This window comes from Catharus ustulatus, chromosome 10, assembly GCF_009819885.2.
Source record: "Catharus ustulatus isolate bCatUst1 chromosome 10, bCatUst1.pri.v2, whole genome shotgun sequence".
Taxonomy (NCBI): Eukaryota; Metazoa; Chordata; class Aves; order Passeriformes; family Turdidae; genus Catharus; species Catharus ustulatus.
In genome coordinates, this window is record NC_046230.1 from 22,805,098 (window position 1) to 22,830,364 (window position 25,267).

General features: G+C 46.8%; 1 protein-coding gene across 5 annotated transcripts in view; it reads left to right on the top strand.

Annotated features, from left to right (window-relative positions):
- Positions 1-25,267, top strand: part of MECOM (MDS1 and EVI1 complex locus) — a 329,403-nt gene that overhangs the window by 263,709 nt on the left and 40,427 nt on the right. For 4 of the 5 annotated variants that reach the window (XM_033069196.1, XM_033069199.1, XM_033069197.1 and 1 more), the window contains exon 3: positions 18,668-18,802. In XM_033069196.1, the coding sequence (XP_032925087.1) occupies positions 18,668-18,802 (135 nt within the window). Of the gene's footprint in view, positions 1-16,779; positions 16,901-18,667; positions 18,803-25,267 lie in introns of those variants that run through there. The other variant, XM_033069198.1, reaches the window with a different exon arrangement.

The following is a 25,267-nucleotide window of genomic DNA, read 5'->3' on the forward strand; positions in this document are numbered from 1 at the left end:
ATAGGGTGACTCTGGCTAATGCCAGCTGATGAGTTCAACTGTAAAATTATGGTAACGTGACAGAAGAAACCACAGAAGAAACAACAAAATTCAGGATGCTGAGCCAGGAGAACAGAACCATCCTCCAGCCTGTGTTCTTCTATGGCATTTTTATAATTTTATAAACCCATTTTCCAACCCCACCTTTCCCTGTGACTTTCCCATTGTATGCAGTCTGTGCAAATATCTGTTTTATAACATGTTTATCACAAAGCAGTGTGGGCTGTACACCAAGTAATGTTCCTTCTCTGACGGCTAAACAAACACTTGAATTGTTGCCCTCTCTGTCCAAAAGGCAGTCAGGGCTCTCCTATTGCCCTCAGGATTTCATGGTGGGAATATTTCATGCCTCACTCTTCACTTGGGGCTTGTTTCTGGTGATTTTACAACAGATCTCTCTGTATGATCCTGGTTGTTTTCTTTGATCAAGCTGGTATCTTCAATACTGGCATGTCCCCAGCTGTCTCCCCCCTTCCCACGGTGCTCCTGGGAGTCACAGGCACAGGGGTCAATTGTCATTCTGAGCCTCTTTGTGCCACATGTGCCATGAGTGTCTCACAGGGCGCTTTGGGACAGGTGAACAAGGCTGGTATCAGACCAGCTCTGCAGCCTCCTGGGGACTGCCCAGGAACAGCTAAATATATTTTTCCTAGTACATGACTTCACCACACCAGCAGTGAGATACCATCTTGCCCTTTGTGTTCAGGCTGGATGACATTTTCTCCTTTCCCAAGCGGCCCCGTCCCGGCTGGCAGGGAGGAGCACACAACCCTCAGTCACTGCCCGGCAGCTTGCCCAGATCTCCCTGATAAGGAGCAGGGAGCTGGGAAACACCAGGCTGGGTTTCTGTTTAGGTGCTCAAGCTGGTCTCGATGTCACGTTTTGGATTTGAGCTTGGAGAGGAATATTTTTGAGTACTGCTTACAGAGTAACACTTGGCCTTGCTGTTCTTCCCTGGGAGCGTTGGGTAACAGGCATTCATGTCAATACTCATTTTTATTTGTTTTGCTGGTTGTTAAATGTGAGCAAACATTCGGGTCTGTGGTTGTGCGTGGATGTATCCATGTGCTGTGCTGATCCCTCTACATGCACACCCAGGCTGCTGCTATAATGAGCTCTGCTTGGGAAGAGTGGCAGGAGGAAGGGTGAGCAGCTGGGTGCTGACACGACCTTCCCAGCCCCGCGCTCAAAAGGGGCTGAGGTCACTCGTGTCCTTCCCAATGCACCTCGCATCACCAGCTGATTTGCAAAGAGGTTAATTTGAAAAGCACCTCACTCTAGGTGTTTGCAGGGTTTTCATTTTAGAGCCTTCGCCCCAAGGTCTGCAGTGAGGTCAGGTCTAACAGCTGGATCCACATCTGCATGGGCAGGCTCTTCCCAACAGCAGGTTGGGCCTCCCATGTGCAACCTGGATGTGAAGTTCCTCTCATGTGAAGGCTCCTTTGGTTGCTTAAATACTGCACTTGCACAGAAAAATATCACAAAATTTATTATACGCTTGGAGCTGACATAATTTGCAAATTTTGCAATGTCAAAGACTTATTGATTGTAACTTCAAGCTCCCCAAAGACTCCCCATACCTGGCACAACATTTTTGTAGGTGTTGATAATTAATGGAATTGAACAAATCAGATACTATCTGAAACAGTGATATACCCCAGAAAAAAATAAATTCCCAAAGCATAAATAATTATCAATTATTATTTTTTACCAAATGCATATGACAGAGGTATGGCTGGCACCAATACAAAGGCACCATTAAAAAGGAAGAGTATCATTTTAGGGTTGGACCAAGTCATTTATTCTGGAGGAAGGCTTAAGCAGAATCTACCCATTTGTGGGGTTTAAAGAGTTTGGTTCACTTATTTACTTTGGATTTTCGTGTTCACTTTCATCCCCTTTTGTACTTCCTTGGACAACATCCAAACAGGCAAAGTAACTACAGAAAAGCTGTTCTCACCATAGGGAAATAATGTATTATGCTAATTCCAATTAAAGGAAATATCTTAAACTGCAAATATAGCCTTCAAGAGAGAAATGAAAAGTGTGGAAATTAACATTCTTGCCAGATTTTCAGCTCAGTTCTGCATACTCAGGGGGTTTGGGTCAGGCTCAGATAAGCATCCAAAATTTGGGGATGTTTATCCAAACGTTATTTCTAAACCTTCTAAATTCACTCCTGACTAATCGTAATGGAGTTAGTGGTAGCAGGATATGAATGTACAACATTTAGCTTAGAAATTGGCAGCTCCTCATCATTTCACAGCTAGGAGCCTTTGACCAAATATCAACTCTGTTAACCAAAACAAAATAAAATAATGCCTTGACTTGGTCTCCAGCCATACCACCTTTGCTACAGCCCTGGAAGACCTTCCAAGCCGAGCTGGGACGAGGCAGGCTTGGCTGGGGGACCTCCATGGAAAATATTGATGTTACTGGAAGCATCCCCTGTGATTCAGGAGGTGACACCTTCCCCAGGTTGGTGTTGAACCCCTGTAATGATTACATGTATGGAGTTATCCTTTCAGATTTGGGGAGGTTCAGAGTGCTGGTGGGTCATTGAAGATCTTTTCTTAAAGACTCCTACATTAACTCCATGTTCACCAGAAATGCCAAGGCAATCACCAGCTCCATTACACCACCACTGAGGTCCTGGAGGGATGTGGTTCTCCCACTTCACTGGTTCCTGACCCAACCCAGGCTGTTTGATTGCTCAGTCATGAGTGACACAAGCTCCCTGTAGAGTTTACTGTTAGAAGTGTTTGGAATATTTTTTCCAACTAAATGAGAGCAAGATGACTGAAGATCATGAATTAGCTCCTTAAGAAGCAGGTCTTTTCCTCTGTTTTTGCCATCACATTCTTGGTCTTAAACACAGGGGAGGGGAGCTGCATCGTTCTATGAGCAGCTCCCAACTTATTGTACTGTTTACCATAATTAGAAAGCCATAATATCAGCTAAGGAGGTGCTGTAGATCTATCCTGCATGGATATCATCCTTCAAAACACTTTCAGGCTGCTCCCAAATCACTCACCCATCTTTTTCCCCATACATTTGATTTCAGTCAAAGGGTGTCACCCTAAGTAGTTGTATTTGAACTTTGAAATTCATGCCAGGAATAAATCCATCCAAGTGCAAATTCTCCCCCAGTAAAAAGCACCAAAATGCTCTGTGAAGTTATCAGGAATGAATTTGACCACATGAACTTGGATGGCAGGTACATAGTCTAGACCTTAAAATCCCTTCTGATCTGTTCAGACTTACCTCTGAATCACAGATAGTAAATCTGCAGGGTTGTAATAGAAGACATCCCATTGAAAGATCTAGTTTAAAGAAAGAAAAATCTGTCATTGAGAAAAATCACAGTTGTCATAAAAACATAGTAAGAAATGTTCAAAATATATTTGAATGAATTCTTTAAACTGTAGGATTTTTTAAAAGTTCAATGATTACTCATTCAAGATATGTTGTGACATTTTATAAAACTTTGCTGGTTTTCTTTCTATTACCCTCGCATCTTTCTCCTGAAACCAGCAGAAATAATCCCTCACTTTCTACCAGACCCTCTATTAACAAGTAGCATACATGTTCTACTGCAGAAGATTTTGACAGTTTAAACTAAGCACCTGCTTCCATCTAATGTAGGTTTGGCAGGATACTGTGTTTGGTGTAGCTCATGCCACTCAGATGTCAATTTTTTCTTCATTAGGCCAATAAATTAGTGAACTACACCATGCTCTAAAACTCACATCAATCTCCCATCACATTCACTCTTTTTTTTTGTTGTTTGTTCTTTCCTTCTCCTTCCAAGGGAAATGAGCCACTTGAATTTGAAGGGGAATTAGGAAGCGAATTTTGTCTGTGTGTTTGTGCTGTAACATCAATGATCAGAGCAGCTGCATCAGGAGCATTTTAGCATCCAGCAGGATGGAAGTTTGTGGGGGGATCACTGCCCAATAAATTCAGAACTTATCGCTATTGAGGTCATCAAGATGTAACCAAGGGTATTTAGAAGGAACAGAGAAAATGTCAATAATCTGAATTGCCTGGTGCTTGTAGAAATAGTTCTTGCAATTCATCTTTGTGGCTGGTTTTGGTTTTAGAAAAAGCAGAAACGGCAGAAAAACTGTTCCAAATGGTCGTGAAGACGTGATGGGCTTCTGTAATTTCAGGGAGAAAAATCGGAAAATCATGTAACATATGACTGTTGATAGCTGCAAGAGGAACAAATGCTTTCCATCCTGAAACACTTCGTACCATCAGTGTTTCAACAGCTCCTATTTAGACATTAAAAAGAAGACATTTTTTATTATGATTTCTGCCTTGGGCTCTGATCAGCAATGTAGAAAAAAGCAAGCAGGAGCGTATGGTTGCTTATCCTTCCTTCTCGTTTCCTTTTACTCTTAAGTTCTCAAAAGGTCATAAAATAGAGAAATAAAAAAGCCACTGAAGTGTAGTTTTGTTAACTTTATCTTCTGAACATTAAACATTGTTTCAGATTTCTTACGGTACATAAAATGTTTTGCCTTGCTGTATCATGTGTACAGAACTTCAAAAAGTAAATTCGACAGCTCAGAAAACGTAATGGATGTGTAATAACAGCTCTTTAGATCTCCTGTTTTTAGCACAGCATCTTTTCGTTCCCAAAGGTGCTTTTAACATGATATCTAAAGCTATTTCTGAAGTCATTTATTTTTGCATGGTGATAGGTCTTATTTTGTAATTAGCCCATGCTTCTATCCTGCTAGAGTGTGTGAGCCCCCTAGAAATGTTTAGTCCTCATCAATCCTTTTTGTTTCCCTTCCAAAGGCATCCACCCTAATAACCCCCATTTCACGGATGCAGCACATCCCAGCCGCCTTCAGCACCTTCTATGAAAACATTTGGAAATCGTTGCATTGGAACGGAGCTCAGTTCTTTTTGTTGGGCATTTTCAACAATAAAGTTTGTCCTGTTTGCCTTAAATTCATTCACCACATGAATTTCAGCGGATGGTTTTTAACCACATTTGCCCCACATCCTGTCACCCCCGACCATGACCGTGCTGCAAACAGGCTGCCAGTGGCAGGCACACCACTGGAGACCTGGGGTGCCCCATTGAGCTGGAGTTTGGGCAGACATGAGTTGCTAAACCATGATTTAGTCTATTTGGGGTGTCTCTTGTGTGTCCAGACATAATTTGTTGTGATGCGAACTGGTGCGAGCACAGTGGGAACGGCGGCGGCGCTGACACTCGTTAATCTGCTGTCATTTGCATATATGCAATGCAGTGAGGTTAACAGGATTTCCCTGATGCCCTGTCAGTGGTAGCAGTGGGGTTGGTTTCCTCCAGTGTGTCAAGCAGGTCGCTGTTAATCAATCACCATCGGGCTTTTTGTGCCAGCTTCTCTGCTCAGTCTGCTGATGTGTCCATGTGGGTCCAAAAAAACTCCAGAGGTAAAAAGAACAAATTTTAATATTCAATGCAAAGTTTTATCCCTCTCATGTCTTCATAAGCCAGCACAAAGTGAAGTTTGAAGGCATGGCCACTGGGTAAGAAACACGTGGCTGCACTCAGTGCCTTGGGGTGGCAAAGTCTCCAGAGAAAGCTGGGGAGTGGCTCCACATCCAGCAGGGGCAGTGGGGCTATGGCATTAGCAAAGGAGGTTTATGAAATTTATCCTCATGCATTAACATGTGCTCTTTGCATACAAAATTCCTTGGAATGTGACCAAGTGTGTGCCCACTGACACTGCGTGCAGGAGCAAAAGGGGTGGTTGTGGTGGGACCCTCCCCAAGTGGCCTAGAAGTGTCAGGAAGCTTGGAAGCAAAGGCATGGAGAAAAGCTTGATAAATAAGATGATGTGGAACTGAATCACTGCATAGAGATGAATCAAAATTATAAAATCAATAGGTATCGATCTGTATATATCACACAAATAACTGTGCCTGAAGAGGTGCCCAGATTTAACATGCTGATTATATGGCAGTCAGTGGAAACAACTTGAGATCTGAAGAGCTATTACGTTTTAGTTGTTCAGTGCTGCAGCTAAACCTGACAATATCTTAGCTGAAGTCTCCTTTAAATTTTTTCCTGCTTGAAGTTCTTGGTAACAAGTATATTTAATCAACAAACCAGAAGCGGAGAACAGATTTTTGGCTTACAAAATACTCTTGAGCCATCTAAAGCTGGAGTCCAAACACTACAAATTCTTCTAAAAATATACATCTTTCATTTTAACTTCAATTTGCTTTTACTACTGGCCTCACTCGTGCAAGCCAAGGTCGCTGCATTTCAGATGTGTCTGCTGGACTCTTGGCTACTGGCTGGGGTTGCAATGAATCACCTGGAACAACATCTTCCCTGGTCACCACACTCTTCATGTGGCTGGTTGGAAATCGGGTCAACAAGGTCTTTGTTATATCCTGTTCGTATAAACCCCATTTATATCTTGCTCTTTTTGTACCCCTTAAACTGTGCACTCTATCAAAAGCAACAGGATTTACAGGAGTTTTGGGAGTTTTGGTCAGTCTTTGCCTCTGGCCTTCCTCCTTCTTTCCCATCAGTGGATGCTTTAAGGAAGGAAGGATGTGCTCAACTCAGTGTGGGGAGTAGCTGTCATTATTGCTTTCTTCAGGGTTATTGTCATGTTCTTTGTCCCCACATTTTGTCATCTAAACTCTGGGTAAATACAAACCTAACAGATGTGTAAAAAAGCTTCAGATCAGTTACTTGTCACACATGGGCAGGCACAGGCTGAATCTGCCTGCAGAATTACTTCCCATCTTTATTCATGGATTGAGAATGTTCATTTTCCTTTGCTGGATTAGATTTGCCGCGTAGATTTCTGGGCATATAAATGATATTTTGGAATGAAACCCTCACATTTTATAAATCATTCAAACCAATTCAGTTTCTTCTTTCCATAGAAGTATTTCCCAGTCCACAGTAACCTCAATCTAAACCTACTGTTTTCCATTTGTGACAAAATTCATGGATTAATTTAGAGAATGAAATAATTAAGTAATTCCGAAGAGCTAATGAGCACTCATAATTCCCATTTGCATCTTTTATAGCACTGTTAAAAGCACCACAAGATCTAGGAAAAATTGTGGTCATTCACATCATGATAGAAATTCTTACTTTATCGCCCAAGCTGACAGATATCCTTCATGCAACACACAACTGGCTTGAGCTTCTGCTCACAGTGCCTGCCTGGACAGCTTCTAGCTCCCATTTATTTCTGGAGAGGTCACAAATATAGCACTAAAATCCTCTGCTCCAGCCCTCTGGTCCTGGAGCAAAAGGCAGTGGGAGGATCCAGGACTGACTTTTGTCTGGAGCTGGAGCAGCTCCTCCATCTACAGCCCTGGGACAGCCCAGGTCTGGTCTGAGTGTCCTGTCTGACCCCAGGAGTGATGGGAATCTTGTGTGGAAATGGGACTCTGGGCTTGATCAACACTTCTGGCCACCAGTTCTGCCTCAAGGTAGCCAATGATCTCATGGCAGTGCTGTGTCCAGGACTTGGAGCTGCTAGTGTCCCTGGGGAATATGTGACAATGCTGATCTCACTGTGACTCCTTGAAAAGCCCACAAAGATGATCACCTTCCTCAGCCAAAGCATCCTGCAACATCTCCTTAACCCAGTGGATCTCCTACTTTGTCCCATGTGAGGATTCCAGCACAGGGAAGCAAAAGGAAAGAAATTATCTTTAGTGCTGTATTTACTATACTGGATTCTCAGCCAGACAGATCATGCACACTCTGAAATCCTTCCTGGTGGAAAGACATCTGTTCTTAACTCATCGCCTCATTTTCCTTCTATGGACCCAAAAAGCTGCAACTGAGCACGTGCCCGTTCCCTGCTGCTTGTTGCAGTCACTTAGTGAGGTTTAGGAGCACACAGTGCAGTGGTTGGGGCAGTTTCTCCCTCTCTGCCTGGTGGGGATTGTGATCCATCTTATGCTCAGCACTTGCATGATTGCTGGGGGACTCCTAGCAACAAGACTTGACATCATGAACTCCATTTCACATTTCTGCCACAAAAGTCAAAGGCAGAGTTTGACATATCCTCCCCAAAACTGCTTCTATAGGAGGAGCTTTCATTTATGGCACCAATCAGCACAATGTGCTTACATTTAAAGATCTGTTCCAAAGCATCAACTGCTCATTTCCAAGGCTAAAATATTTTCCTAGCTAAAAAAAGGGAGATAAAGTTGAATTTCTGCTACAGATGAGCCATATTAAAGCATGCAGACCTGTTTTAACTGGCAGTGACCAAGCAGACTCCCACTATTTATCCATGAGAAGCTGTAAGCACCAGCAGGCAGAGAGGAGTTTCTCTTCATTGCAAAGAAAAGAAATAAAAAACAACTTCTCAATGAATGAAAATTATGTGAAAATATTGCATGAGAATCTGCCACCGATTTTCTCCATGAGCAGAACTCAGTATTCCATCTGTAAAAATAAAATGGTAATCTTCCCATCTGGCACACTCTTTATCCCATCCATGCCAACTGTAGGATTTCAGGATAGAGTCTCATATTTATTATTTTTCTGCCCACAAAGGGTCCCAGTTTCCAGTGGGGCCTCTAGGTGCTGCTGTAATGCTAATAATGCTAATAACTCATAATTCTGCTAGTGGCAAATTTAGCCCATTTTAGGCTTAAATAAATTATATGGGAAAAAAATGGTTATAAGCCAGCCTTCATCCTTTTTCAAATTCTGCAGGTCATTTTGCATCTGCAAAACTCAGCTTGTGGATTGATATGCATCTTACATGTTGTATCTTGGGAATGTTTTCTCTATGAATCTCACAAAAAAATCCGCAGTATGACTTGTGGATTTAAAAAAAAAAAAAAAACAACCAAAAAAACCAGAAAAAAATGCCTGAAGCTGTACCACTCACCTCTCTCCTCCCTCACATGCATGCCCAACTGCTGCTTTTTTTTCCTTCCCCCACTTTGTTTTATCAGTATGGTGCTAAATTACCAAGTTTGAAATTTCTTCAGCAAATAAGGGATGCATGCCAGAACACAAGTGCCCCGAGGGATCTGAGTCTTAGGGGAAAAAGCCCTTAATCTCCAAGTTTATAGGTAGCAGCACTTTCCTGAAATTGGAAAATGTTCAACTCATTTATGAAAGAAATCTGCCACAAGGATACGCTGATGTTCACAGCTATTTCATTAATAACCCATTGTGATCCATGGGTTATAGGACAGGTTTATTTGGACACCTGCATCAAATATATTCTCCCTCCTCCCTGCTCTGAATTTTCCTGATGAGCAAAATCTTTTTAGAGCAAACCAGGTAGCTCTTGGGGTAAGATTTTTCCAAATGCATCAGGCACCTTTGCCCATGTGTGACTAATTTATGTATAGTAGCACTTCTCCTGCACGCCCAGGTGGGCTGCTGTGCACGCACGGGGCCAGTTAAGCATTTACTGCTCAGGACCCTGAGCACAGCCAGGGTGGGGGACACAAAGGGCTCTGCCCGCCCGTGTTGGGGAGCCTGAGCCACTCACAGGGCACTATTGCCCAAACACTTTATGGCTTAATCCCAGGGAGATTGCCTGAGTACAGGATAAGGATCAACATTGCATGTTCCTCCACCAGCTGAATAAATTAACATTCCTGAATTTCAGCCCCTGGATTTATCTACGAAGCATGACTTGAACCGTTGATGGGGATTTTAGTGTATTTATAGTTTCATTACCAGCCCATAACAAAAAAATTCTCCCTCTCCTACCCACACGAGAATAATGTTTAACACTACTGTCAGGGTTTGGCAAGGCAGATGTTTTAGAGACACTGTGGATCCTCAGCCTGCCTTTAGTAGGGCATCTCTCTACTTGCAGGCAAGTGCCTTGCAATAGGAGGAGGATTAATCATTGCTATTAGAGCCCTCCCTTTCCTCCACAGCCTTCTCTTCCCGGGGATGATGAGTTAATTCATCTGGAACAATGTTAGTTCATCAAGTTTTGTGGTTTATCTGAAAATCGAATGGCAGTAATTTCATATGGCAACTGACTTAATGCCCATTTAGTTCAGGTTTTAGACAACTCCGGTCGATGATCACAATGGGTTTAATACAAAACATAGGAGGGATGAAACTGTAACATTGGTGTTTCCAGGCAGGTTTTCTTCCCTGCTGTAGAGCTGGTTGTGTTGGCTGTGTGCACGTGTGTTTCTGTGTGTAGGATGTGTATCCACTTCTTCTGAACCTCCCCTAGAACCATCCACACATGTGACACTTAAAATAGCAAATGCAAACCTGAAAATTTTAACATGAGTGTTTGACGTTTTATTGGGTGATAAATTGCTTCTTACTCTTATAAAGTCCACAGGTGTTTATGCCCACTCTCGCACGCCTAGTTAAAACTTTGGCTACAACAGGAATGCTTTGAAAATAGCCAGTCACTCCTAAAATTGATTATTAAAATAGAATTACCTGTTATGCATCACATTAATTCTTGTTGTGTAAAGTTCTGGTTTTTAACCCCTTCAGTCTGCCTTGCCCTGGCATTTTCACTGCTCCCATATTTTCTTCTTCACCATTTTGGTTTGCAAATTCCTCTTTCAGACCACGAATAGTGCCTAAACCCAAACAGTTCCCCACGACCTCCTCCCAAACAACCTCCTTGTGTGGCTCTTCACATGCTGTGAGGGCTCTGGAACTGGAACGAGTCTTCCAAAGGAGACCCTCAAATTATTTGTCAAATAAGAAGGTTTGAAAATTAAAAAATTGGAAGAAATGGAGGGTTAATTGAATCTTGTGAATACTTATGCACATACAAAGGAACTCTGCAAAATCCCTATGTTGTGCTTCCTACCTCCTGCATATGATGCTTTCTTGGGGGGTGTTTCTTATGGATCTTCCATTTTTAGGGCAGTTTCTGCTAAAAGTTTTGTTTTGAGGCAGAGAAGCAGCAGCTACATTGAGTGGGAGTTCTGACCACCCAGTGTGGACCCTCTGTTGGCTAAATGGGTCCCACTGCTCCATCTCCAGATGAGCATATCATGGGGAGCAGGAGTGGGTACAAACCTGAGAGATTTATTCAGTTATATTTCAACAAGAATGAATGAGGGAGTGATAAAAAAAACCCAAACAGGTGCTTTTGGTCATGTTGGTAGGATTTGGTGGGCTATGCTCAAGGTCTTTTACTTTCTGGATGGTTAAGAAAGTCTTCCAGGCTGCCCAGCACAGGGGAAATGCAGAACAAGGGCATTGCCAATGGAATTTCCCAGATTCTCCAGAATTTTGGCTTCCTTTCAAAATATGAGAGAGGTGAAGCACAGGAAAACAACTTCTGAGTGGACAGGAGGCCAACAGCCACATCAGTCAGCCTTGCCTTGCCTTGCCCTGGCTCTTGTGGGTGCTAAGACAAGCTGGCTCACGTGAGTTTCTCCCCAGACTTTTACCGTAGCCAGACTCATCCAGCAGGAGCTGTCTCATCCTGTGGGTACAGTAACCTCGAGTGTGAAAATGGCTCTGGCTGGATTTGAGGGCTTCCAGACTCTTCTGTAATGGAAGTAATGAACACTCCAAAGGAAAACAGCACAAGTCCTCAGCATCCAGCACCACAGCACGTGCCTTGGCAGGGACAGCTAGGGAAAGGTTTGGGGGAGGAAAGCATTGCAGGGAGTGTGCTCACAACAGGAGTGTGGACCAGCAGCACTGCATCCCTCAGCATCAAATTTGGGGTGTGCTGTGAGGGTTTGTTTGCAATAAGGCAAACATCTTGTCCTGCCACAAGAAAGGGTGTCTGCAGGATTTCCTCATCAAGACAGGAGTTAAATCACCCAGGCAGCCAGATACCAGCCACTGACACATTTTTACATCTTCATGATTGATGGAGTAGGTAAATCTTAGCAATTTCCCTTCTCCTGGTTTGCAGTAATGCCCAATATCCAAAAAGTTTCAGGCTCAAAACCCAGTGGCACGACTTGGTGTCTGCCAGAAAACTCCTTCCCATCAGGCAGCCCCTGCTCAAGGAGTGTGGGTACCACCAGCTGGGATGGCACCAATAAACACCCTCACCCTTGGAATGTGATGGAAATGCTGGTACGCTTGGCTACAGGACAGGAGGGCACTGGTCTGCTGGGATCACTCACACCAGGATGAGAATACAGGGTTGTGCTGTCAAGCTCAGATCGGGATATGAAGGAACACGCTATTTTAGAGCCCACATTTTAATGGGAGAGGAAAAGGAGAGCTTTCTGCTCAGTATTTGGGTAGCTGGCTTCTGCCGGTAGCAGTTGTGTGTTACAGACTGTAAGAGGGGGTGCAGCACTGCCTGTGGGAGCACAGGGATGGATCCACCCACACCTGGACCCCAACACTCACGCGTCCCTACCGTGAATCCACCCTGCAGGGGCACCGTGCATTCCCGCTGGATTGTGCTGTGACTGCTCAGCAGTCGGGGAAAGCAGCCCAACACACGCTCTGCCTCTGTGCACGGCTGGGGCTGCGTGTGCTCCGCAGCTCCCCGAGCACAGCTCTGTCCCCACAGGCATCGTAGAGGTCCTTCAACTTTTTTATTGCCTGCACATGCACCACTGTAACTTTTTTGCAAGGATACGGGGTCGTTTATTTTTTTTCCCCGAAGGCAGTAGGTACTTTCGGGAGGGGGGATGTGTGTTTTCTGCACACCCCTCATTTCACACATAAATGTCCTGCTCTCCTGGCTGTGGTGGGGGGGAGGGCAGCGGTGGGGTCCCTCACTCAGCTGGTTGCTGCCAAAAGGGGACCCCCTCCACTGGTGGGGTGAGCCCCAGGGATCCCTGGAGCCCTGCACTGCCCTGGGGAAGGGGTGCAGGGCACAGCACTGATCCCCCTGCATCCCACAGCCCGGCTGGGGGGAGGAAACCCACCCTCCAGCAGTGCCGGCAAAGCCAGTCTGACCCGAGCAAATGAAAATAATCAAAAGTAATTAGAAGCGTGCTGGACTGCTCCTCAGAGATCTGTGCGAGAGAATAAACATGCCGGAGCCCTCCGAGCCACTGCAAAGGCCCATGTCTGAGCTGTTAGGTGCCCTGACCTTGTCCACATAAAGACGTGATTTATGAAGTGCAGGGCACAGCAGCAGGGCTTCTGTCTTCTCCAGGAGAACCAAATTACTGAGGTGGAGATTAACATGCTTTCAGTTGGGCCCATTTCCAGACCAAGGGAAATTTCTTATTTACATTTTTTTTTTTTACCTTTAATTTTCTCCTCCTCTCCCTCACTTGAAAACTGCCTTTTTGCTGGGAGGGATGAGCCAGGCAGGGTGTGAGGGCAGAGGGGCAGCAGGGACAGGGCACTGATGTGGGGGGCACTGCGATGCCCACCCTACTCCTTCATCAAGGGCTGGAAATTATCTGATTCTTCCCCCTGAAATCAGCAGCAACACTTGTGTTGTCACCTGGTTTTTTTTTTTTTTTTTCCGAGTTGATATCCACAACATGCAGTGGGAGGAATTGACATGCAGAAATTGTGTTGCCTTTCGTTCTTGCTGTTTCCCAGGTCAGTCCTGGAGCGTTAGGATATGTCAGAGAGCCGTTGTTTTTTGCGTGTTTGTTTCACTTTGCTTTTCCTTTCTCTCTCCACGTTAATGCACTCACCCACTGTTTCACTCATCACAGTTAGCCAGGATTGCTCAGTGTTGTGTTTAGTCACCTTGAGATACATAACATTAAACCCCTCTCAAAAAGGTGGTTGTCTACAAACGAAAGGCTAATATTAAGCCTAATATGAACATTTACGGTATTTAAAAAATCACCAGTGACTTGTCTGATTTTCCCCCCATTGTCCTCGGCAGCGTTTGGCCCCAGGAAGCCCATTAAACGTGGACAGTGCCGTTATTTCATCTGGCTGTGGCCGAGCTGCTTTGCTTTGCTTTAATGATGTGCTGGAATGCACGATGCCCATAGGGTCTCCATTAGAAGAACTTTTACTTCTGGGACGACCATGAAGTTAAAGGCTTAAAAGAGGCATCAGTTTACAGCCTGGTGGGAATTACTAGCAGACTGGAGTACTAACTCCTGACTGCTCCACTAATAGAGCGACTTGTTTTAAATAAACAATTGCCAACGGGACCCTGTGGAAATATTTGGGCCTCTTGAAGCGCCCACCGAACCGTCGGAGGGGAGAGGGGAAAGGCGGCAGGAGATGTTTGAAAGATTTTCGCCTAAAAGAAGAAACACATCGACGTGTGTTGATGTGTGTATCCACATCCCCCGATCGGGATCCTGGAGGTCCCGACCGGCGGCGAGGCCAAGCAGACCGAACCCCTCCACCTTGGAGCCATGATCCTTCCTCCCCCTCTTCTTCCTCCTCCTCAGGCCGCGCTGGGTTACAGTCGAACCACTGGGAGCGCTGCACGAAGCAGAACTATTATAAAAAAGGGGTTTTCCCCCAGAAAAAGGAGAGCGGTGGCCCCGGCCGCGCTGAGGGCGAGTCCCGCGGTGTCCCGGCGGAGAGCGCCACCCAGCGGCCGCGGCGAGCCCCGGGGCGGGCCGGGCCCGGCCGCGCTCCGCCGGTACCGGAGCCGCTTTTGTTTATCCACCGCCGCTTCCTCCCTTTGTGGCACGGCCCGGGGGGAGGGAAGGGGGGCTCCGGCTCCCTATCGGGGGCTCTGATCAGGCCGATGGGCTCGAGCAATCAGTTTCCCAGATTACTTGTATTTAATACACAATGCATCATAAAGCAAATCCCTCATCCTGACAGGGAGAAAATAGAACAGCTCATAGCGCGAGGCGGGCCAATTTATGGCTAAATAAAAAAAAAAAAAACACGAAAAAAAAAAAACCAACAAATGGCAAAAATTAGAGAGACCGGGAGCAAAAAAATCAGACGGGGAAAAAAAAATCCCCAACAATGGGGAGGGGAGGGAGGGCAGGAACCCACGGCCCCGCACACCGGGCGGGCGCCGGTTCCCAGGCCCGGGCGCTCTGGGAATCTCCCACCGGGTTTTTTGAGGTTATTGACAAAGGATTTTTTTTTCTTTTTTTTTTTTCTCTTTTTTTTTTTTTTCTTTTTGTTTTTTTCCCTACCTACCACCACTGCATGCATTTTTTTGGTTGATTTTTATTTTTCCCCCCGTCTCTCTGCCCTCGGACAATAGCCATTATCTGAGCTAACAGGTCAATGTCACAGATAACGGGCCGCTGAGACGAATCCATCAGCATCTCCTGTCACTCGGCTTCTCGCCCTCCCCCCCGCTCTCCTTCCCCGGCCCCTCTTGGCCCCCCAGGGAAGAAAAATTCACTTTTAGTCTGAAAAATATATCTGCACTTTAAAAAAAAAAAAAAAAAAGTGGGTGGCACTTCTGGACGGTGCAATAAAAGATCCAGCTCAGCCTTCTAATTTTTTCTTTTTCCCCTGCCCTCTTCCCTAAGCACATAGACGAGGATCTCGCCGTAGTGAGCCCGGGTTGTTCCAAACTTTGCGGACTTTTGCGGCTTTGCGGCGCGGTTGGGTTCGGGTCCGATTGCGGTGCCGGGAGCGCCCCGAGCCGGGGGGGCTGCGCTGGCCTGCGGGAGGGCAGGTAGAGCTCAGCCTCCCGCCACTCCATTCATGGGATTCGTTACCAAAGAAATAAAAAACCCCCAATCGTTCAGGAAGCGGCGGCGAGCGGGGCGGTGGTTCCGCGGCACCAAACGGGCTCGTCGCGAAATTGGCCGGGGGAAGAAAAAAAAGAAAAAACAAAACAAAAAAAGGAGTTGCATTTCATTAAAAATCGTTATTAATAACCAGAGTGACGCGATGACGGGAATGATTCGGGTAACGCGGCGGGCGCGCCGGCTCCCCGAGCGCCGGTACAGCCGTCGGGGCGAGCGCGGCGCGGCTCCGCTCGCCGCAGCCCCTCTAAGGGGCGAACACCACGGCGCTCCGGGCTGCGGGCACCGGGGCGAGCGGCGGCGGCGAATAAATAGAGGAGAGCGGCGATGGCCCGAGGAACAGCGCACCGCCGGCACCGGGCTGGGGATGCGTCCGGGGGGGGCTGGCGGGGGCTGCCCCCGCGGGCTGCCGGTGAGCCCCCGCGGCGGGGCCGCTCCTCCGCGACCTGGCGGTGACCCCCGGCCGCGGGGCCGCTGTCGCTTTAAGCGCGCCGGGAGCGCCGCCGCCGCCCCGGACGGGGGGGCCGGGGAGGAGAGAGTGGGGGGGGAAAGGCGGCCGGAGCGGCCGGGGCTGCCCCGCTTTAAAGAGACAGTGCCCGAAAGGGGAGCGGCGGGAGGGCACGGCCCGACGGGGTGGGCGGGGAGGGGGGGCGGAGAGGGCCGCGCCGGGCCGGGCCGGGCCGGGCGCTGCCCGGGGGTGCGGCGGGGAAGCAGCGCCGCGGGCAGGCTGCGGGCGTGGGGAGGGGGAGAGCCGCCCGCCCGTCCGCCCTCCCACGCGCACTCACTTTTCTCCCATCCCCGGCGGAGAAGTGAAAGAAGTTTGTTTTGTTGAGCGGTGCGCGTTGGGGTTTGTTGTTGTTGTTTTTCTTTTTCCTATTTTTTTTTTTTTCTTTTCTTTCCCTGAAGAGCCTTGTGTGGGTTTTGGGTGGTTTGGTTTTTTTTTTTCCCCTTTCCTCCCCCTTCCCCGGTCACTTTTTCGCACACACCGCCCCAAAGCCAGCCGATAAGACCAAGAGGGGCCGAAAGGGGACGGTGATGGCGAGCCGGCAGGAACCCGCCGAGCCCCGCCGCCGCTGAGCCCTCCGGGGCCAGCAGCCCCCGCCCGGGCCCCGCCGCCCCCCGCACATGGTGGAGCGCTCCGCGCCGCGCCCGCCGCTCCCCGGACCCCGACGGCCGCGGCCTCCGCCCGCCTTTAACGCCGAGATGTTGCTTCCTGAAGCCGCCTGAAGGATATTTGTCCCTTTCCCCCCTCCCTGCTCCCGCGGGCTCCCGGCGACACAAGGTAAGAGCGGCGAGCGCGGCGGCCGCGCTGCCACGGCCCCGCGGGACGGGTCCGCTGTGCCCCGTCGGTGCCGCCGCGCCGCCGGCCCCGGGGCAGACCCCGGACGCCGGGGAGTGCGGGGTGAGCCCCCCTTCCCTCCTTGGGGGTTTCTCTGATAGGGAAAACTAAACGTCCCCTTCCCCAGAGCAGCCGGAGGTGCGGGCGCTGTGGCAGCGTGCGCGCCCGCGGGGACCGAGCTCGCCTGGCGCGGCCGCGGGGATCTGCGCGGTTCGGGCTGGGATCGAGGTTTTTCCACCTTGTCTTTTGGAGGTGCGGGCAGAGCCGGGTGCGGCGGGGCGATGCTCGGCACCCACCGCACCTCTCACCGCACGGCCGGGCCCGATCCCGGCCCCGATGAGCGGGGGATGAGCGGGGCAGCTCCGCGGGGACAGCGCGTCCCGAGGGGACAGCGCGTTCGGGGAGCGCCGGGCCGGGACTGCCTTGGGCTCGCGGGACCGGGACTGCCGTGGGGTTCGGGCCGGGACCGCCGTGGGCTCCGGGACCGCCGTGGGCTCGGGGCCGGTATTGCCGTGGGCTCCGGGCCGGGACTACCGTGGGCTCCGGGCCGGTACTACCGTGAGCTCCCGGGGCCGGGACCGCCGTGGTCTCTCGGGGCCGGTACTGCCGTGGGCTCGGGGCCGGTACTGCCGTGGGCTCGGGGCCGGTACTGCCGTGGGCTCGGGGCCGGTACTGCCGTGGGCTCCCGGGTCCGGTACCGCCGTGGGTTCCCGGCCCGGCTCCGGTCGCGGCTCCACGCGCTCCCCGGCGGGGCATAGCCTCCCTCGCCCTCCGCTTTTCGTTTGGGGCGTTTAAGGTTGTTTCCTTTCTTTTGCTGTTAAAATCCGAGGAGAAGAAGTTACATTTAGCATTCAGCTCCCTGGGAGGCCGTGGGAAGTTTGGGATAGGCCGATGGTGAAGCTTGCGAATAATGATATTCAGTCCGCTGTAATGATTAGTAATTTGTCATAATACTAGAATAGAACATCGTCTTTAGCTTGTCCACTAGCAGTCTCATTATATTTGTTTATTGTGTGCATAATTGGAACCATTTATTGGTGTGTATTGAATATTGCCATGGTTTGCATGAGGGTTTGCATTGTTTTTCATTTATTCTCTTTATTTTGACATAAGGAGTTCTGCTATTTGCTTCGATTAAGGGGAGGGATTTAAGTGTTGCACAGGACTGTTTGCGGAGTGTAATATTAAAACAAGATAAATAACTCTACCTACCAGATAAAGTTTGGTTCAGAGCAACAAATATGAAAATTCGAAATGAGTGCTGCAATCAACGTAAATCCTGAAACAAAACAGAAACCTTAAATGAAACCAATCCCATCTATTTTAATAATTTTTGTTATATTCCTATCAGAGTCCTATTTTATTCAAATAATAATTTCAGGCATAGTCATTGATGAATGCATAGAAAATCAGGTACCTCTTAAATTATAATGTTTCATTGCAAAAATTTGACAACATTTCAATTACATGTAAATATTTGCAATTTGTAAACATTTGTAAACATTTTTCAAAACATTTGTTTCTTTTTATTATTATGTATGTATTCTGACAGTTCCTAAAAAAATCTCAGCAGGGAAACATATATCTGAATAAACACATTATTATTATTATTATTATCCACTTGTTTATCTGGAAACCTGTGATTTATCTTTTGATTAGAATACTCAGCCTGCGACAGAAAGATTTACTGTTTCATATTCTTCTTTTTAGATCTTGGATGAGTTTTGCAATGTGAAGTTCTGCATAGATGCCAGTCAACCAGATGTAGGAAACTGGCTCAAATATATCAAGTTTGCTGGATGCTACAATCAGCACAACCTTGTTGCATGTCAAATAAGTGATCAGGTACGTGGTGTTCACTTTCTGGACTTAATTTTTAAGGAACTTTCAGGTGTCAATGGAAAAAAAAATAGCAGCAATGCATAACAGTTTTTGGCCTGTTTGCTGTTATGACAAAAGATAAGGTACAGATGGAAATGCAGAATGGAATAATTTTGATTATGGGCGATAGAAAATATTAATTTTCTATTTTCCATATTGTTGTTCAATTCACAAATGATTTTTTAAAATCTTATATCTGATAAAATTCAGGACTGCTTTCTAAAGGTTGCAAAGCCATTATGTGCTGATTTTGATTTAGGAGCATTTTCTGGCTCCTGTTGCAGTCCACTTGGATTGCTGTTTAATCGCTGAGTTGGTCAGAAGCTGTAATGTGAATTTAATGGAACGAGGGGAGGACACAGAAGTGACAATGTTACCAGTGTACTTGCATGTGTGGGGCTTTGGATTCGAATGCACACGTGCATGGATATTATTGTGCCTTCCCATACACTTTGCTGGAACTCGTAGTACTTATGTGTTGAATCAGGGTCTTCAGTGGTTTTCTTTTTCTTTTCATTTTTTGCACTTAAATCTACTCCTTATTGGGCTGAAGCATTATTTATGCTTGTGTGTTGGAAAAAAGGCTGGGATAGGCAGAGGGAGAATGCAGAAAAGCAGTAAAACATTTTGTTTTCAATTATGCTGATGAGTTATTAGGTGTTTCCTAAATCAGGGGTTGCTTTTGTCTGCAGATAACACAGGCCATTATGAAATATTTTAATGGGCAAAGTTGGGCTGAGGAAGCTTTGCTTCTTCAAAGTAAAATATCTAAAACAGCAAAGCAACCACCGGTTGTGAATTCTTGTTTCCAATTTAAACTTTGTTACCTGCTACGTAGGATTTGTTTCATTTAATCAGTGTTTCATTTTTCACCACTTAATTAAGTGCATCAGATGAATGTTAAAGATTATCTTTAGCTGATTTAATTGCCTTGACAGTATTGAAAGAAGAATCACAACCAGACACAAAGCTTCAATTAGAAATCATTCTTTCTAATCAAATTCCTTGCGTATAGGAAATGAATGTGAGGGAGGCTGATATTTCCAGCCCAGTGCTACGTATTTCACTCATGCGAGATAGCTGATTAAAACTGGAAAATAACTTTCTCAGAAACTATGAGAGAAGATCTTTTTCATTTCCAACTTTTACAGTTCAGCCCTGAAGCACATGTAGCACAGAACGAGCCAGTGGACTGAGAGATAATTTCTTTTTTCTACAGCAGCTGGTTTAACTAAAGAAACCATAAAGGTTATTAGTAAAAGCAAGTTACGTTTTCCAAGCTGAAATATGCTTTGTGCTGAAAAACGATAAATTCTCTCCATGCAGAGCATTTATGTAACAGTGATAGGAAAAGGAAACTATGTAGATTAATTGAAACAGCAAATTCAAGTATTTTACATTAAGCAGGAGCTGATGTAGGTAGGAAAGATCAGAAGTGAAATCACGTGCATGGGTCCAAGCAACTCACTGTCTTTGGGTCGTGTTGGGGATCTGAAGGTGCAGGCAAGGCTGAACCATCAGCATCTCTGAATGCACACACGCACCCGTGCTTTGACTTTTTGGAAGGAAAGTTATGGCGCTTTTAACTTTCTCTTTTTTTAGTGTTTACATTTCTGACATTTGGTAATGGTGGCTGTACTGCTGCCAATAATTCCCTTCATTCACTGGAGACTTGTTATTTATTCTGCACAGTATCGTGCTGTTCATAATTCCATATTTTTATAGCGCTTTGTTGCTGAGATTTGCAAATTAAGATTTGGTTGTCTTTCAAGTAGCATGTTGTGATCTGGGTGCTGTCAGCAAGAGATTGTTGTTCATTTACCCACAAAATCGTCCGCGTATTCCAACGTTTTATGACCAGAGCCTAAAAAGTTAATGCTAAAAATGTGCTCTCGAATCTTAAAGCAAGAAAGTCTTTCTAACAGCTCCTCCTTCTGCTTTCTTCTGGCACAAGCTCACCAGAGGTAATATAAAATATAATGGGAAGGCAAACTGGGAAATGGACGTTACATGGCCAAACGTGTGCGTGCACAAGGAGTGACAAATGCAAGTCAGGGCTGAGTGTGCACGTATAGACTGTGTGGGGCTGCCTGGGGTCACCAGCCTTGGTAGCTCCTGTTAAAAAAAGGGGGGGAAAAAAGGAAAAGAAGGGAATAAAAAGGGAAAATAAAAATAAGGTGAAGCTGAGGATGTGTGTCAGTGGTTGTAGCTAGAGCTGGAGGGCAGAGACGATGCAGCCCAGCTGGTACAGGAGACCCCAGCTCAGCTGGAACCACAGGCAGTGCTGGGTGCAGGTGTGGGGGGACACCCCAGCTCTTCCTGCCTCCCCCAGGGACACAAAGCACCTCAGCAGCCCTGGCTGCATGGGGAGCATCCCCAATGTGGAGACGCTGCTCGCTCCTGAGCCACAGACACTCGATCAGCAGTAATTGTTCACCTCTAATTGCTTCAACTCATCTGTAAAATTCACAAGCAAACATTGGGTTGTACCTGAGAAGGTAAAAGATCCTGCCAGCGCTCCCAGCCTCATGCTGCCCACAAGTTTATACTGCTAAATTCAAGCCTGACTGACAGGCAGGTATGATTCCCAGACTGCTCGAGGCAGGATTGAGATGAACTCAGGGCAGTGTGTAATCTGGTTGCTCTGCTGTGTTCTACCTGCTGTATTTAACAAAAAGAGGGAAAGAAAAACATTTTTTTGTCATTTTCTCTCTCAGAGTTTTTTCAGAGACATACCACCCCACCCCCTGACTCACGGCTGAGGTTAGGTTTCATCACTTAGGATCAACTTTACAAAAGGCCTGGGCTCTTTCTTATGACTGTATAAATGAGCTTTGCTGAGATGAACAGCTCGATAATGGTGGGATGCAGTCAAAACATGCACGCTGGATGCAACTCATGTTTCATTTGATTGCAGCTGGAGCAGGGCTTAAAAGCTGCATTTTTTTACTTTTTAAAAAAAAATTTTCAAATGAGGTCGAGCTAGGATTTCTTTTTGCTGTCTTACTATTATCTCCTGTCATATCCAATCTAACCTGCACATATGTAATTTTAGGTGTATATCAAACATGAAATTCCACAAACAGGGCACTCAGGTTTTTTCTTTTCCCCAAGGAGACTACAGTGTGTGCAGAGCTGCAGAGTCTTGTCACTGTTCTTGTCCTGGAATGTGTTTTTTCAGCTCAGAGTCAGTTTAGGATTCTAGAGCAGCTTCTGCTAACTTGGACGACTCCTCTCTGTTATCGTTAAATATCTATTAGTTCATCTTTTTAATGACTTCAGAATGACTGGCTCTATTAGGCTTTCTGGCAGTACTGTCAGCCCAGCAAAAGCATTATTTTTAAGGATGTCTGTTAATGAAAATGCAGTTGCAAATCAAGCAGCGCCATGGCAGGGGCTGTTGCACATTCCAGGCTGAGATCACGGTCACCTTCAAACTGCAAAATTTTTTTTAAAAAACTTTTTTATTTTTAGAAAGATTGTTGGTAGCTGCTGAAGTTAAAACCCCTGAATATTGTTTTTATCTTGCTTATTGCTTGCAGAGTGATGCAGACACACAGTGCTGTGTAGCTGCCCTGAGCTTTCAGGTTCCTTTCCCCACAGCAAAGCAGTTCCTGAAGAGTCCCCTTGGTTTATCCATGGAAAACTCAGAGTGACTCAAGATGACTTTGCTGAGGTTTTAGATTGCTGTGCGTGCTGAAATAGGTTTCTGGTGGGTTTTTGTGTGTGTGTTTTGTTTCCTTGCTTTATACTCGAGTACGTGCCACTGCAAAGGGAGCAAAACCAGTAGTATCACACTCTTAACAGTGTGCCCGGTGTCAGTGATATAAACTTACAGGAGTGAACCTACTGCTGTAGGTTCCACCAGATCTGATCCCACCTTACACGTTTTACAAACTTTTTTAATCTGCAGGCACAGCTTCATGTTTCAGGTTTTACGGCCGTGGCCCCCCGTCCGTGGCGGGCAGGGGCTCCTTGCACAGCCACCTGCAAAAGTTGTGTGTTTAAGGAATAGTTTTGAGGCTTTGTTGTCAGAGAGTGAAATTAAGGTTTTGGCTGTTGTGGGTCAGGAGGGTACACACACGCTGAGCTCGTACAGGGCCCTATTCTGCCATGAGTCCTCCTATGAGTTGTTGGTTATTAAGCAAATAAAGCTTAATCCAGCTCCCACTGAAAATCTGTCTCCAGTGGAGCAGGGATGTTTCAGCTTGGGGCTGATGGAACGAAGAGCTGCTCAGTGGTGATTTTCCACTTGCTGCAGTCAGAGCTGAGGCTATGGGTGACATTCCTGCCTGGGCTTTATGACTGCCTGTGTTATCTGGAATTTGATGCACTCGTGGTGTTACCACTCTCAGCATTGGGCTGTCCTGATGTGACCTAAAATAAACTGTTCAGAACCAAACCTAGGAACTTGTTGCTGCCATTTCTCCAAAGCGATGAGGTTTTTCTTGATGATTCATGTTTCATAAAAGTGATAAGGGATTTTTTTGTGATGAGGGCTGTCAAACCTTACTCATCTGCTTGTTAAAGTGTAGAGAATTATGGGCAACCACAGAGCCAGGACAAGACTGCACCTTGCTTGATATTGGTGTGGTTCATTAATGGAGATTCATGGGTGTTAGAGGACAACTGGTTGGTTAGATCAGCTCGGGAGAACAGGTGGGTGACAGAAGTTGGGGTCTGGTGTCAGTGGTTCCTGACCCCTACAGAAGAGGTTCTGCAGGACCAGAGCAGCTTGGATGAGCCAAGGGTTTCACAGAAGCTAAAATTCTCACACAGTGGAAGAACACCTGAGTAGTGCTGGGTAGGGAGGTGGCCTGCAGCCCCCCAAGATGCCAAAAAGGGTTCCCTGCAGAGAGCTATCCTGCAGTCCCCTTCTTGTTTTGAGGAGCAGGAGGCACCTTTTCCCTCACAAGGTGGAAAAACGGGGATTCCTGGAGCATCCTTCCTCCAGTCCTTCCTGCACAGAGATTTTGGAAATTAAGGAAAGGATTCCCAGCCCTGGTGCTGAGGCACTGTGGTGCTCCCCTGCCCTCTCTGCAGGGGGAAGGGGAAGGTCCTTTCTCCCCACTGGGCTCCACTTGTGCCCCCACAGCCCCTTGCATTCAGACACTTGCTGAGTTCCACCTCTGGATTTTTGCTGAAGTTTTCTTTGGGCCCAGTACAGCTCTCAGGCAGGACTCCTTTACCTTGGCCCTTGAAAAAACTCCAATTTGCTTCAATTTATCATTTGCCTGAGTATAGCAAAAAGAATCTGTCTCGGGTTTCATCACACAACTCTCCAGCTGCACAAGTTGTTCATCACTGAAGCTAAAATTGAAACTGTGCTATTTTGGACCTTTTTTCTTGTTTTTTTTCCCTTCAAGTTCTTAATTACAACTTACTGTGAAGTTGTGTGTCTGTTCATCCTTCTCATTTATCTGGTGGGCATAATTCCTGATTTTGATGGGGCTCTTTGGATGTAATGCTTATCAGTAGTTTTGGACATTTCATTTGTTTTACTTTTCAGACAAGTTCCAGTCTTGCTCTGAAGCAGTGTGGAGGTGGGTGCCACTTGGCAGCATGCACACTGCCTCTTGGGGCATGTTCCTTAAAGGAGCTGGGAGATGGGGCAACCTTGCTTGGGGTGGGTGCACCCACCCATGGGAGGTGGTCCAGTGAGTGCTGGATGTGGGTGCTGCTGGGGCTCATCACTTTTGGGGTTTTCTGCTCCATCCCGAGCAGAGTGGGTCCTCCAGAGTGGGGCAGGAAAGGATCCCTGTGGTGGGAGCTGGGAGTTCAGCACTTGGCCTGGGGATTAAAGGACAGACTGTATAGCAGCATCTCTAGCCTGCCCCAAAATCTGAATCTGCCAGGCAGCTCTGGGGCACGTGCAATGTTTTCCAAAGCTGTAGGCAGGAATAAGGGGTTTTGATGGATGCACCAGAACACAGCTCCTCTTTGGGGCACGACAAACGTGTGCGTGGCAGTTCCTAAGTTGTTACTTTTCCCCCCAAAAAACTTCAATTAACCCCTCCTGGTTCTGGGGGGTGCTGATGGCAGCAGAGGGGGTCCAGGCAGGGCGGTGTGGGGCTGGCAGGGGCAGGGGGATGGCTGGGGTGTTCAAAGCACACGGGCTCAGCAGCCGAGCTGGCCCCAGCCGAGCTCGCGGGGAGCGCGTTTCGCTATTATTTCAATTATTACAACTTCCTGAATAGGTCGAAGGTCGTTCATAATTCACGCTTCTGTCATCTTTACACATGCCAAATGCAGTCTATTAAGCATAAATAAAATTTCAAGTGCCTGACCAGGAAAAGTAAACTGGGATTCATAACAATGAGGCCTTATTCATCCATTTAAAAGTGAATTGTGTGTGTTCCTTTTTTTTGCCCCCCTCCCCTTTCCCTTTATGGCTTTGGGAGCTTTTATTTCTGCTCGGTAGCACAGATC